The sequence below is a fragment of the Coregonus clupeaformis genome, unplaced genomic scaffold, assembly GCF_020615455.1.
Source record: "Coregonus clupeaformis isolate EN_2021a unplaced genomic scaffold, ASM2061545v1 scaf0008, whole genome shotgun sequence".
Lineage (NCBI taxonomy): Eukaryota > Metazoa > Chordata > Actinopteri > Salmoniformes > Salmonidae > Coregonus > Coregonus clupeaformis.
The window spans coordinates 510,001-525,000 of record NW_025533463.1 but is presented as its reverse complement, the minus strand read 5'-3'; the positions used below and the strand labels follow the sequence as shown (position 1 = coordinate 525,000).

General features: G+C 47.4%; 1 protein-coding gene across 1 annotated transcript in view; it reads right to left on the bottom strand.

Annotated features, from left to right (window-relative positions):
- The window catches only part of LOC121534174 (lipoma-preferred partner homolog), a 421,644-nt gene that overhangs the window by 133,616 nt on the left and 273,028 nt on the right, over window positions 1–15,000 (bottom strand). The window contains exon 11 of the mRNA XM_041840707.2: window positions 4,844–4,937. Coding sequence (XP_041696641.1) covers window positions 4,844–4,937 — 94 coding nt within the window. The remainder of the gene's footprint in view (window positions 1–4,843; window positions 4,938–15,000) is intronic.

The window sequence follows — 15,000 nt, the reverse complement described above, 5'->3', positions numbered from 1 at the left end:
AGGAAGTTAAAGCTTGGTCGCAAATGGGTCTTCCAAATGGACAATGACTCCAAGCATGCTTCCAAAGTTGTGGCAAAATGTCTTAAGGACAACAAAGTCAAGGTATTGGAGTGACCATCACAAAGCCCTGACCTCAATCCTATAGAACATTTGTGGGCAGAACTGAAAAAGCGTGTGCGAGCAAGGAGGCCTACAAACCTGACTCAGTTACACCAGCTCTGTCAGGAGGAATGGGCCAAAATTCACCCAACTTATTGTGGGAAGCTTGTGGAAGGCTACCCGAAACGTTTGACACAAGTTAAACAATTTAAAGGCAATGCTCCCAAATACTAATTGAGTGTATGTAAACTTCTGACCCACTGGGAATGTGATGAAAGAAATAAAAGCTGAAATAAATAATTCTCTCTACTATTATTCTGACATTTCATATTCTTAAAATAAAGTGGTGATCCTAACTGACCTAAGACATGGAATTCTTACTAGGTTTAAATGTCAGGAATTGTGAAAAACTGAGTTTAAATGTATTTGGCTAAGGTGTATGTAAACTTCCGACTTCAACTGTCAAATATAAAATATATATATATATATATAGTACCAGTGAAAAGTTTGGACACACCTACTCATTCAAGGATTTTTCTTTATTTTTACACTTTTTTACATTGTAGAATAATAGTGAAGACATCAAAACTATGAAATAACACACATGGAATCATGTAGTAACCAAAAAAGTGTTACACAAATCAAAATATATTTTATATTTGAGATTCTTCAAATAGCCACCCTTTGCCTTGATGACAGATTTGCACACTCTTGGCATTCTCTCAACCAGCTTCACCTGGAATGCTTTTCCAACAGTCTGAAAGGAGTTCCCACATATGCTGAGCACTTGTTGGCTGCTTTTCCTTCACTCTGCGGTCCAACTCATCCCAAATCATCTCAATTGGGTTGAGGTCGGGTGATTGTGGTGGCCAGGTCATCTGATGCAGCACTCCATCAATCTCCTTCTTGGTCAAATAGCCCTTACACATCCTGGAGGTGTGTTGGGTCATTGTCCTGTTGAAAAACAAATGATAGTCCCACTAAACCCAAACCAGATGGGATGGCGTATCGCTGCAGAATGCTGTGGTAGCCATGCGGGTTAAGTGTGCCTTGAATTCTAAATAAATCACAGACAGTGTCACTAGCAAAGCACCCCCACACCATCATACCTCCTCTTCCATGCTTCACGGTGGGAACCACACATGCAGAGATCATCCGTTCACCTACTCTGCGTTTCACAAAGACACGGCGGTTGGAATCAAAAATCTCAAATTTGGACTCATCAGACCAAAGGACAGATTTCCACCGGTTTAATGTCCATTGCTCGTGTTTCTTGGCCCAAGCAAGTCTCTTCTTATTATTGGTGTCCTTTAGTAGTGGTTTCTTTGCAGCAATTCGACCATGAAGGCCTGATTCACACAGTCACCTCTGAACAGTTGATGTTGAGATGTGTCTGCAACTTGAACTCTGGTTCCTGTGGCGGTCCTCTTGAGAGTCAGTTTTGTCATAGCGCTTGATGGTTTTTGTGACTGCACTTGAAAAAACGTTCAAAGTTCTTGAAATGTTCTGTATTGACTTTCCTTCACGTCTTAAAGTAAATTCCAGGTGACTACCTCGTAAAGCTGGTTGAGAGAATGCCAAGAGCGTGCAAAGCTGTCATCAAGGCAAAGGGTGGCTGCTTTGAAGAATCTCAAATATAAAAAAATATTTTGATTTGTTTAACACTTTTTTGGTTACTACATGATTCCATATGTGTTATTTCATAGTTTTGATGTCTTCACTATTATTCTACAATGTAGAAAATAGTAAAAATAAAGAAAAACCCTTGAATGAGTAGGTGTGTCCAAACAGGGGAAGAGGAGAGGGCCGGAGGGGCAGAGACCAGTGGGGGGGACAGGGGAAGAGGAGAGGGCCGGAGGGGCAGAGGGACAGGGGAAGAGGAGGGCCGGAGGGGCAGAGGGACAGGGGAAGAGGAGAGGGCCGGAGGGGCAGAGGGACAGGGGAAGAGGAGAGGGCTGGACGGGCAGAGGGACAGGGGAAGAGGAGAGGGCTGGACGGGCAGAGGGACAGGGGAAGAGGAGAGGGCCGGAGGGGCAGAGGGACAGGGGAAGAGGAGGGCCGGAGGGGCAGAGGGACAGGGGAAGAGGAGAGGGCCGGAGGGGCAGAGGGACAGGGGAAGAGGAGAGGGCCGGAGGGGCAGAGGGACAGGGGAAGAGGAGAGGGCTGGACGGGCAGAGGGACAGGGGAAGAGGAGAGGGCTGGACGGGCAGAGGGACAGGGGAAGAGGAGAGGGCTGGACGGGCAGAGGGACAGGGGAAGAGGAGAGGGCTGGACGGGCAGAGGGACAGGGGAAGAGGAGAGGGCTGGACGGGCAGAGGGACAGGGGAAGAGGAGAGGGCTGGACGGGCAGAGGGACAGGGGAAGAGGAGAGGGCTGGACGGGGCAGAGGGACAGGGGAAGAGGAGAGGGCTGGACGGGCAGAGGGACAGGGGAAGAGGAGAGGGCTGGACGGGCAGAGGGACAGGGGAAGAGGAGAGGGCTGGACGGGCAGAGGGACAGGGGAAGAGGAGAGGGCTGGACGGGCAGAGGGACAGGGGAAGAGGAGGGCCGGAGGGGCAGAGGGACAGGGGAAGAGGAGAGGGCCGGAGGGGCAGAGGGACAGGGGAAGAGGAGAGGGCCGGAGGGGCAGAGGGACAGGGAAGAGGAGAGGGCTGGCGGGCAGAGGGACAGGGGAAGAGGAGAGGGCTGGACGGGCAGAGGGACAGGGGAAGAGGAGAGGGCTGGACGGGCAGAGGGACAGGGGAAGAGGAGAGGGCTGGACGGGCAGAGGGACAGGGGAAGAGGAGAGGGCTGGACGGGCAGAGGGACAGGGGAAGAGGAGAGGGCCGGAGGGGCAGAGGGACAGGGGAAGAGGAGAGGGCTGGACGGGCAGAGGGACAGGGGAAGAGGAGAGGGCCGGAGGGGCAGAGGGACAGGGGAAGAGGAGAGGGCTGGACGGGCAGAGGGACAGGGGAAGAGGAGAGGGCCGGAGGGGCAGAGGGACAGGGGAAGAGGAGAGGGCCGGAGGGGCAGAGGGACAGGGGAAGAGGAGAGGGCCGGAGGGGCAGAGGGACAGGGGAAGAGGAGAGGGCCGGAGGGGCAGAGGGACAGGGGAAGAGGAGAGGGCCGGAGGGGCAGAGGGGCATAGGTCCAGGGACAGAGAGGTGGAGTGGGAGAGAACAGGTGGAGAAGTTCCAGACGGCGGTGGAGGGGGTGTGGAGAGGATCACATGGGGCTTTAAATGATTCAAGGCTAGAGAGATGAGCAGAGGGACAGGGAATAGAGGATGAACATTGTCTACTAGGGCACAAAGCACATGTGAAAGATAATTGATGAGCTCTTTTGATTCAAATTAATTTAAATAAAATACTGTACATTGAAGTCAGTGCTTCTTCCTCCCTATGGGCTCAAATACAGCATGCGACTAGCAGAAGAAATTACCGTTAAAGCTGCATCTGACCACAGAACAACAGAATTACATTTAAATTAGGAGGGAGAGAGAGAGAAAGTAATCACACTTACACAACCTACAGTTTTCATAACTTCTGCAACATGGCCAGACCACTACAACTGTTTTCTGACAAGAAGCCCCCCCTCAAGGAGAACCTTGAGCATCAAAAAGCCCTGGTTGGTCACACAGACAAGGATGAGTGGCAGTGGTGGTGGGTAGGGAGTTGTTCATCTGTCTTACCAAAGTACTTGGTAAAAAAAATTAAAAACGTTTGATTTCACATCATTTTTACATTCTGTCATAAAGAGCACATGTTCAACTTCATAAAAAAAAAAGACTGTTACATTTTAAAAAATGACTATAGTGCCTATTAAGTGCCAAATAAAGTAACATGGTTGACCGTAACAGGGTTGACCGCAAAAGGGTTGACCATAACCGGGTTGACCGTAACCGGGTTGACAGTAACTGGGTTGACCGTAACATGGTTGACTGTAACAGGGTTGACTGTAACATGGTAGACCGTATCAGAGTTGACGATTTCTTGTTATATCAGCCCTAAATCCCCTTGTGACAGGGGGAATGGAAGCTTGTTCTGTGCAACAGGGAGGGACAATTGAATGCAAGCTGCATTAAAACATTTAAATTGTTAAAACATTTCTAGCCTGTCTATCTGTGGGTAACAGGGTTGACGTGTTATGCTCGACCCGCTCAGTTTTCCACCACAAAACACCAGAAAATTGCCAAAAAAGAGTAGAACCAGATCAACTGCTTTTACTCTATGATTTGAATATTAGATGTTCAATGTTTCTTTTGAAATAAATATTTAAAAAGTAATAGTGTTAAAACGAGAGTTCAGTTCATGTAACGGTTGACCTTAAAATGAGGGGCATACATAAATTAATCATTAATCACATTAAATAAATAATCATCTTCAGAACTGACTTTGTCAAAGCAAACAAAATAACTAGGGTTTTTACAAATGTTGGGGTTAAAATCTTCCTAGAAGTAACAGAGGGTGCACGGAGGGAAATGTCAAAATGCTGAATTTTGGCACTTTAGCAAGTCTTTATATTCATATAACAATTTTGACTTATTGAATTCTCCATGTGGTCTACATTAAAGGACACTTCATCTAATATATCTACTGAAAATATGAAAAGGACCAAAAGGCACTATCGTCGTGGAACGACCCTATAATGATGATTACTGTACTATGGACAGTAAAGTTCTGCCTTACCAAAGTTCTCCTCAGCCGGAGGATCAAGGTTAGGGTTAGGGTTAGTGGGTCGGGTGGTATGTATTAACATGTCTTACCAAAGTACTCCTCAGCCGGAGGGTTGTCCATGTCATAAAGCATCTTCTTGGTGAGACGCTCCAGCTCTTCCTCAGGCCTGGCACTGCTGGGAACCTGCAACACAACACAGGCAAATAGCAGTTCATACACAGAGTCTGCCACAGTCAGTTCACCACAGTCGTATACACTGAGTGTACAAAACATTAGGAACACCGGCTCTTTCCATGACATAGACTGACCAGGTGAATCCAGGTGAAAGCTATGATCCCTTATTGATGTCACTTGTTGTTAAATCCACTTAAATCAGCGTAGATGAAGGGGAGGAGACAGCTTAAATAGCTATTTTTAAGCCTTGTGAAAATTGAAACATGGATTGTGTATGTGTGCCATTCAGAGGGTGAACGGGAAGGACAAAACACTTGCAACGCTGCTGGGTTTTTCACGCTCAACAGTTTCCCGTGTGTATCAAGAATGGTCCACCAACCAAAGGACATCCAGCCAACTTGACACAACTGAGGGAAGCATTGGAGTCAACATCGGCCAGCATCCCTGTGGAATGCTTTCGACACCTTGTAGAGTCCATGCCCTGACGAATTGAGGCTGTTCTGAGGGCAAAAGGTGGTTCAACTCAATATTAGGAAGGTGTTCCTAATGTTTTGTACACTCAGTGTATAGACAGACAGTCTAACACAGTCTAACGTAGTCAGTCACACAGAGAGTCTACAACAGACATAAAGGATTCCCTGTTTGAAGAAGCAGAACAGAGGTCTGCTGTGTTGATGAAACCTTTATCCAAGGGCTAGTGCACATCAGCTCGTTCACATTGCATGCTTCCCATCGCACAACATTACCATTGACAAGTATCCTCAAGGATTACAGGTCTAGGCCCTGATGAAGGTTGTTAGGTTTAGGCCCTGATGAAGGTTGTTAGGGCTAGGCCCTGATGAAGGTTGTTAGGGCTAGGCCCTGATGAAGGTTGTTAGGGCTAGGCCGTGATGAAGGTTGTTAGGTCTAGGCCCTGATGAAGGTTGTTAGGGCTAGGCCCTGATGAAGGTTGTTAGGGCTAGGCCCTGATGAAGGTTGTTAGGTTTAGGCCCTGATGAAGGTTGTTAGGGCTAGGCCCTGATGAAGGTTGTTAGGGCTAGGCCCTGATGAAGGTTGTTAGGGCTAGGCCCTGATGAAGGTTGTTAGGGCTAGGCCCTGATGAAGGTTGTTAGGGCTAGGCCCTGATGAAGGTTGTTAGGTTTAGGCCCTGATGAAGGTTGTTAGGGCTAGGCCCTGATGAAGGTTGTTAGGGCTAGGCCCTGATGAAGGTTGTTAGGGCTAGGCCCTGATGAAGGTTGTTAGGGCTAGGCCCCGGTGAAGGTTGTTAGGGCTAGGCCCCGATGAAGGTTGTTAGGGCTAGGCCCCGATGAAGGTTGTTAGGGCTAGGCCCTGATGAAGGTTGTTAGGGCTAGGCCCCGATGAAGGTTGTTAGGGCTAGGCCCTGATGAAGGTTGTTAGGGCTAGGCCCCGATGAAGGTTGTTAGGGCTAGGCCCTGATGAAGGTTGTTAGGGCTAGGCCCTGATGAAGGTTGTTAGGGCTAGGCCCTGATGAAGGTTGTTAGGTTTAGGCACTGATGAAGGTTGTTAGGGCTAGGCCCCGGTGAAGGTTGTTAGGGCTAGGCCCCGATGAAGGTTGTTAGGGCTAGGCCCCGATGAAGGTTGTTAGGGCTAGGCCCGGATGAAGGTTGTTAGGGCTAGGCCCCGATGAAGGTTGTTAGGGCTAGGCCCTGATGAAGGTTGTTAGGGCTAGGCCCCGATGAAGGTTGTTAGGGCTAGGCCCTGATGAAGGTTGTTAGGGCTAGGCCCTGATGAAGGTTGTTAGGGCTAGGCCCTGATGAAGGTTGTTAGGTTTAGGCACTGATGAAGGTTGTTAGGGCTAGGCCCTGATGAAGGTTGTTAGGTTTAGGCCCTGATGAAGGTTGTTAGGTTTAGGCCCTGCTGAAGGTTGTTAGGGCTAGGCCCTGATGAAGGTTGTTAGGGCTAGGCCCTGATGAAGGTTGTTAGGGCTAGGCCCTGATGAAGGTTGTTAGGGCTAGGCCCTGATGAAGGTTGTTAGGGCTAGGCCCTGATGAAGGTTGTTAGGGCTAGGCCCTGATGAAGGTTGTTAGGGCTAGGCCCTGATGAAGGTTGTTAGGTCTAGGCCCTGATGAAGGTTGTTAGGGCTAGGCCCTGATGAAGGTTGTTAGGGCTAGGCCCTGATGAAGGTTGTTAGGGCTAGGCCCTGATGAAGGTTGTTAGGGCTAGGCCCTGATGAAGGTTGTTAGGTTTAGGCCCTGATGAAGGTTGTTAGGGCTAGGCCCTGATGAAGGTTGTTAGGGCTAGGCCCTGATGAAGGTTGTTAGGGCTAGGCCCTGATGAAGGTTGTTAGGGCTAGGCCCCGTACCTCTCCAAACCTCACCTCTACAATCTTTGAAAAAATGAGTTCTACGTGGAACCCAACAAGGGTTCTCCTATTGAAGAACACTTTTGGAACCCATAGACACATACAGCTGTGGCCAAACCACTGATTTCTACATAATAGAACAGAGCTGAAATTCCAAGCTTATCTGGCCCTCAGTGAAAACTGCACAGACAAAATAACAGCTTTAAAACAAAACTAAAGAAAGGAAACATTAATCTGTTAGTTGAGCAGTAAGTGACAAGTATCCTCAAGGATTACAGGTTTAGGCCCCGATGAATGCTGTTAGGGCCGATCTGTTTACCTTGTTTTACTCCTCCTCCATGGATACAGTATGTCAACAAAATAAAGGCTTTCTAACGGCAACTATGTGGTTAGAGTGCATTGATAATTTTTTTGGGGTGGTCTATATCAAAGAAGTTTAGCCTCCATCTTTCAGTTAAAGCATCCTGAAGTATGTTCTGTCAGCTGGGTGTGAAGGAATCTGACCCTGTGGCCCTCTGACCCTGTGGTCCCTACAACCTTAAGGGTCATGGTGTGGATACGTCCCAAATGGCACCCTATTCAGTATAAAGTGCACTACTTTTGACTTTTAGTGAGGAGGAATTTGATCCTGGCTCTATGGCCCTGGTGGGCCCTAAAACCCTGAGGGCCATGCTGTGATGTTGAGTCCATACAGGAATACAAGCCATTTGGAGACAGCTTTCAGCATTCTGACTGAGACCAATCTCTGGTATCTGAAATCTGAGACCAATCTCTGGTATCTGAAATATGAGACCAATCTCAGGTTTCTGAAATATGAGACCAATCTCTGGTTTCTGAAATATGAGGCCAATCTCTGGTATCTGAAATATGAGACCAATCTCTGGTCTCTGAAATCTGAGACCAATCTCTGGTATCTGAAATCTGAGACCAATCTCTGGTATCTGAAATATGAGACCAATCTCTGGTTTCTGAAATATGAGACCAATCTCTGGTTTCTGAAATATGAGACCAATCTCTGGTATCTGAAATATGAGACCAATCTCTGGTTTCTGAAATATGAGACCAATCTCTGGTATCTGAAATATGAGACCAATCTCTGGTTTCTGAAATCTGAGACCAATCTCTGGTATCTGAAATATGAGACCAATCTCTAGTTTCTGAAATATGAGACCAATCTCTGGTTTCTGAAATATGAGGCCAATCTCTGGTATCTGAAATATGAGACCAATCTCTGGTATCTGAAATATGAGACCAATCTCTGGTATCTGAAACATGAGACCAAAGGGAAAATGAGAGAGACAACAATAATAAACTTTACGTCTGTAATATCAGAGGTCAGTTCAACAAGGCTTCTGTTCACGGCTAACATACTATTTAGTAACAGTTGAACCATTTTAATGAGTAATCCAGAATGTTACGGTGAAGACGCCTTTTCTCTGGATCACCGTGGCCATTTAGCGGCAAAATATTCAAACTGAAAATGACGTTGCTATTCGTAACACATTATTTATTTGACGCAGCAGTTTAGACCCCACTCTACCTTCTCAGACTGCTCGCTAACGTTGGCAGCGAACACAAAATAAAATGGAATGCGTTAGCTTACATTAGCTAACGTTCACAAACTATTTCCCTTGTTTGAACGCACCTCAGGCTGGCATTAGAGAGTGATTCTCTGTCCAGATTGAAGAACATTTGACCATGTCTCCATCATGTCTCACCTGTAGTCGTTTAGGACCATTAGACAGCTGTTAGTCTAGAGGTATGAGTGTTTAGTCACATACCATGTTCCTATTTATCACTGGTGAGCAGCAGATGTTGACTGAGCAGATGGTGAAAATGCCCTCAGCAGCATGCAATGTGTGTTTGTGTTTATGTGTGTATTTCCTGGTAAACATACTTTTTTTTTTTACTAACACAGACATCTCGATCTGACCTACAGTGAGGGGGGGGAAAAGTATTTGATCCCCTGCTGATTTTGTACGTTTTGCCCACTGACAAAGACATGATCAGTCTATAATTTTAATGGTAGGTTTATTTGAACAGTGAGAGACAGAATAACAACAACAAAAATCCAGAAAAACGCATGTCAAAAATGTTATAAATTGATTTGCATTTTAATGAGGGAAATAAGTATAGACTGATCATGTTTTTGTCATTGGGCAAACGTACAAAATCAGCAGGGGATCAAATACTTTTTTCCCTCACTGTAGATGTCACTGGCTGACCCTTGGGTGGTCAACTGGCTGACCCCCGGGTGTTCAACTGGCTGTCCCCCGGGTGTTCAACAGGCTGTCCCCCGGGTGTTCAACTGGCTGTCCCCCGGGTGTTCAACAGGCTGTCCCCCGGGTGTTCAACTGGCTGTCCCCTCGGGTGTTCAACAGGCTGTCCCCCGGGTGTTCAACAGGCTGTCCCCCGGGTGTTCAACAGGCTGTCCCCCGGGTGTTCAACTGGCTGTCCCCCGGGTGTTCAACTGGCTGTCCCCCGGGTGTTCAACTGGCTGACCCCCGGGTGTTTTATTACACTTTACTGAACTTAGCTGGATGTAACAGAAATATAATATAAATGTCTCTCCAGCAACTAGATCTCACAAGCTTCTATTAATGCCGTTGAAAAGCTGAACAAAAACAGTGAAGCAATCACGAAGCATGCAGGGAAGCAATTTCTGTCTTTAATCGTGCGAGAAAGTATTATCTGCCGTCAAAAAAGAAGCAACAAGGTGCTTTAAACTGTCTGGCAGGGAGAGGCTGCATGAGACTGTTGGGTGCCACAGAGCGGATACGGAAGAAGTTTAATGTCAGAAACGAGTTTCTCATAATGGGAGGATTTAATCCCCTTTTCCGATGTGCGTTGGTTTGATGTGTGGGTTAGATTAACATGTTTAACACTAGAACTGCTAAAGCAGTCATTTGGATTGCTCATGAATTATTTTTTTAATTTTTTTTATTACTCTGCCATTTTTAAAGTCATACCCCCCCCTCCATCTTTGACTTTTCCTACGTAACTCTATATAACACAGTGTCATTGTTAGAATCTTAATATCACGTACAGAATTGGCGTTATAACCAGTTTTAGGAGGGCATGTCATTTCCTGAATGGTTTACACTTGTTGCCCCTCCTTCTCCAGACAGTAGGGCCTGCCCCCCTCCTTCTCCAGACAGTAGGGCCTGCCCCCCTCCTTCTCCAGACAGTAGGGCCTGCCCCCCTCCTTCTCCAGACAGTAGGGCCTGCCCCCCTCCTTCTCCAGACAGTAGGGCCCGCCCCCCTTCCTTCTCCAGACAGTAGGGCCCGCCCCCCTTCCTTCTCCAGACAGTAGGGCCTGCCCCCCTCCTTCTCCAGACAGTAGGGCCCGCCCCTCCTTCTCCAGACAGTAGGGCCCGCCCCCTCCTTCTCCAGACAGTAGGGCCCGCCCCCTCCTTCTCCAGACAGTAGGGCCTGCCCCCTCCTTCTCCAGACAGTAGGGCCTGCCCCCTCCTTCTCCAGACAGTTGGGCCTGCCCCCTCCTTCTCCAGACAGTAGGGCCTGCCCCCTCCTTCTCCAGACAGTTGGGCCTGCCCCCCTCCTTCTCCAGACAGTAGGGCCTGCCCCCTCCTTCTCCAGACAGTAGGGCCTGCCCCCTCCTTCTCCAGACAGTAGGGCCTGCCCCCCTCCTTCTCCAGACAGTAGGGCCTGCCCCCCTCCTTCTCCAGACAGTAGGGCCTGCCCCCTCCTTCTCCAGACAGTAGGGCCTGCCCCCCTCCTTCTCCAGACAGTAGGGCCTGCCCCCCTCCTTCTCCAGACAGTAGGGCCTGCCCCCCTCCTTCTCCAGACAGTAGGGCCTGCCCCCCTCCTTCTCCAGACAGTAGGGCCTGCCCCCCTCCTTCTCCAGACAGTTGAAGGTGCCGTGCCTAGTTCAATAATCACCCTAATAGTTGCCTCAAAACTGAACCTAAACTATACCGAAACTAATTTCACACATCTAACAACAGATGAAATAAATGTAGTAAAGCATGATGGGTAGGATGGGTGATGATGGATGAGTTGATGAGCGACGGGAAAGCGAACGATGCAGAATTATGTAATCACCAATTGTGAATGAAGAACAGCGCGGGCCATTCTATTGTATTGATCTATTCTAATTATAATCTCAAAATTGTATGTACACGTGGCCAAAAGTATGTGGACACCCGTTCAAAATTGGTGTATTCGGCTATTTCAGCCACACCCGTTGCTGACAGGTGTATAACATTGAATACACAGCCATGCAATCTCCATAGACAAACACTGGCAGTAGAATAGCCCATACTGAAGAGCTCAGTGACTTCCAACGTGGTGTCGTCATAGGATGCTACCTTTCCAACAGGTCAGTTCATCAAATTTCTGCCCTGCTAGAGCTGCCCCGGTCAACTGTAAGTGTTGATATTGTGAAGTGGAAACGTCTAGAAGCAACAACGGCTCAGCCGCGAAGTGGTAGGCCACACAAGCTCACAGAATGGGACCGCCGAATGCTGAAGCGCGTAGCTCGTAAAAATAATCTGTCCTTAGTTGCAACACTCACTACCGAGTTCCAAACTGCCTCTGGAAGCAACGTCAGCACAAGAACTCTTCGTCGGGAGCTTCATGAAATGGCTTTCCATGGCTGAGCAGCCGCACACAAGCCTAAGATCACCATGTGCAATACCAAGCGTCTGCTGGAGTGGTGTAAAGCTCGCCGCCATTGGACTCTGGAGCAGTGGAAACGCGTTCTCTGGAGTGATGAATCACGCTTCACCATCTGAAAGTCTGACGGACGAATCTAGGTTTGGTGGATGAATTGGAACGCTGACTGCGAGCCAGGCCTAATCGCCCAACATCAGTGCCCGACCACACTAATGCTCTTGTGGCTGAATGGAAGCAAGTCCAAGCAGCAATGTTCCAAAATCTAGCTCTCCTCACCCAACACACCTGTGCAGGATGGCTAATCAGCACACCTGCAAGGCATTCCCTAATCAACTGACTGGCACAAGGCTCACTCAGCTGGAGCAGTTAGGAAGAGACAGCACTGTGTTGCGCTCGCCTTCCACAGACTCCCCAGGAGAGTTACGGACTCTGTCAGTGAGGGCCAGAGACTACAGCTGGCCGCCATCTTTAACCTCTGACCTGAACGGCTTGTGGACTAGGATATAGCCAGAGCTAAAGTGAAAGAATCTGAAACTCTCTGTGTAGTCGGACGCCCGCCCACTCTTCCTGACAATACCCTGTATCAGTCCACCCTAATCCAAGCAGTCTTATCGGTCTACTCCGGCCTACTTGGGAGTACGCAGTGAGAGCGTGCGTAATCGACAATGGCAAAAAAAAAAAGACCAAGACTAATGGATGCTCATGCTGCGTTAGCGCCGCTACAAGATCTTAATGAAAACGACTCTGATGGAAGAAATGAATCATGACATCTCTGTTGATTATTCTTCTGATTCTGAGCCTCAGCCTGAACCTACACTTCCGAGGCTCAAAAAATGTCAGAACGGTGCACACTGAGCAGGTGCCCGCGCAACCACCAAGTGAAACAGTGAGACATGAGAGGAAAAGGGGACAGCACCGGTTAGAACAAGCCGTTCAAAAGGCTTTACCTCTACCACGTTCAAAAGGCTTTACCTCTACTGCGTTCAAAAGGCTTTACCTCTACCACGTTCAAAAGGCTTTACCTCTACCACGATCAAAAGGCTTTATCTCTACTGCGTTCAAAAGGCTTTACCTCTACCACGTTCAAAAGGCTTTACCTCTACCACGTTCAAAAGGCTTTACCTCTACCACGATCAAAAGGCTTTACCTCTACCACGATCAAAAGGCTTTACCTCTACCACGATCAAAAGGCTTTACCTCTACCACGATCAAAAGGCTTTACCTCTACCACGATCAAAAGGCTTTATCTCTACCACGATCAAAAGGCTTTACCTCTACCACGATCAAAAGGCTTTATCTCTACTGCGTTCAAAAGGCTTATCTTTCCTATTTTGTTGCATTACAACCTGTAATTTAAATTGATTTTTATTTGGATTTCATGTAATGGACACACACAAAATAGTCTAAATTGGTGAAGTGAAATGAAAAAAAGGACTTGTTTCAAAAAATTCTAAAAAATAAATAACTGAAAAGTGGTGCGTGCATATGTATTCACCCCCTTTGATATGAAGCCCCTAAATAAGATCTGGTGTAACCAATTACCTTCAGAAGTCACATAATTAGTTAAATAAAGTCCACCTGTGTGCAATCTAAGTGTCACATGATCTGTCACATGATCTCAGTATATATACACCTGTTCTGAAAGGCCCCAGAGTCTGCAACACCACTAAGCAAGAGGCACCACCAAGCAAGCGGCACCATGAAGACCAAGGAGCTCTCCAAACAGGTCAGGAACAAAGTTGTGGTGAAGTACAGATCAGGGTTGGGTTATAAAAAAATATCTGAAACTTTGAACATCCCACGGAGCACCATTCAATCCATTATTAAACATTGGAAAGAATATGGCACCACAACAAACCTGCCAAGACAGGGCCACCCACCAAAACGCACGGACCAGGCAAGGAGGGCATTAATCAGAGAGGCAACAAAGAGACCAAAGATAACCCTGAAGGAGCTGCAAAGCTCCACAGCGGAGATTGGAGTATCTGTCCATAGGACCACTTTAAGCTGTACACTCCACAGAGCTGGGCTTTACGGAAGAGTGGCCAGAAAAAAAGCCATTATTAAAGAAAAAAAATAAACAAACACGTTTGGTGTTCGCCAAAAGCCATGTGGGAGACTCCCCAAACATATGGAAGAAGGAACTCTGGTCAGATGAGACTAAAATTGAGCTTTTTGGCCATCAAGGAAAACGCTATGTCTGGTACAAACCCAACACCTCTCATCACCCCGAGAACACCATCCCACAGTGAAGCATGGTAGTGGCAGCATCATGCTGTGGGGATGTTTTTCATCGGCAGGGACTGGGAAACTGGTCAGAATTGAAGGAATGATGGATGGCGCTAAATACAGGGAAATTCTTGAGGGAAACCTGTTTCAGTCTTCCAGAGATTTGAGACTGGGACGGAGGTTCACCTTCCAGCAGGGCAATGACCCTAAGCATACTGCTAAAGCAACACTCGAGTGGTTTAAGGGGAAATATTTAAATGTCTTGGAATGGCCTAGTCAAAGCCCAGACCACAATCCAATTGAGAATCTGTGGTATGACTTAAAGATTGCTGTACACCAGCGGAACCCATCCAACTTGAAGGAGCTGGAGCAGTTTTGCCTTGAAGAATGGGCAAAAATCCCAGTGGCTAGATGTGCCAAGCTTATAGAGACATACCCCAAGAGACTTGCAGCTGTAATTGCTGCAAAAGGTGGCTCTACAAAGTATTGACTTTGGGGGGGGGTGAATAGTTATGCACGCTCAAGTTTTCAGTTTTTTTGTCTTATTTCTTGTTTGTTTCACTCCCAAAAAATTGTTTGCATCTTCAAAGTGGTAGGCATGTTGTGTAAATCAAATGATACAACCCCCCCAAAAATCCATTTTAATTCCAGGTTGTAAGGCAACAAAATAGGAAAAATGTAATGGGGGGGGTGAATACTTTCGCAAGCCACTGTATCTCTACCACATTCTTATAATTACAGTATATAGAGGTACTTTACATTGCAATCCTCCAGTTTGCTACAGCACGAAAATAATCCTGCAGCAATAGGAATTATTACATTTACGTAATTTAGCAGATGCTCTTATCCAGAGCGACTTACAGGAGCAATTAGGGTTAAGTGCCT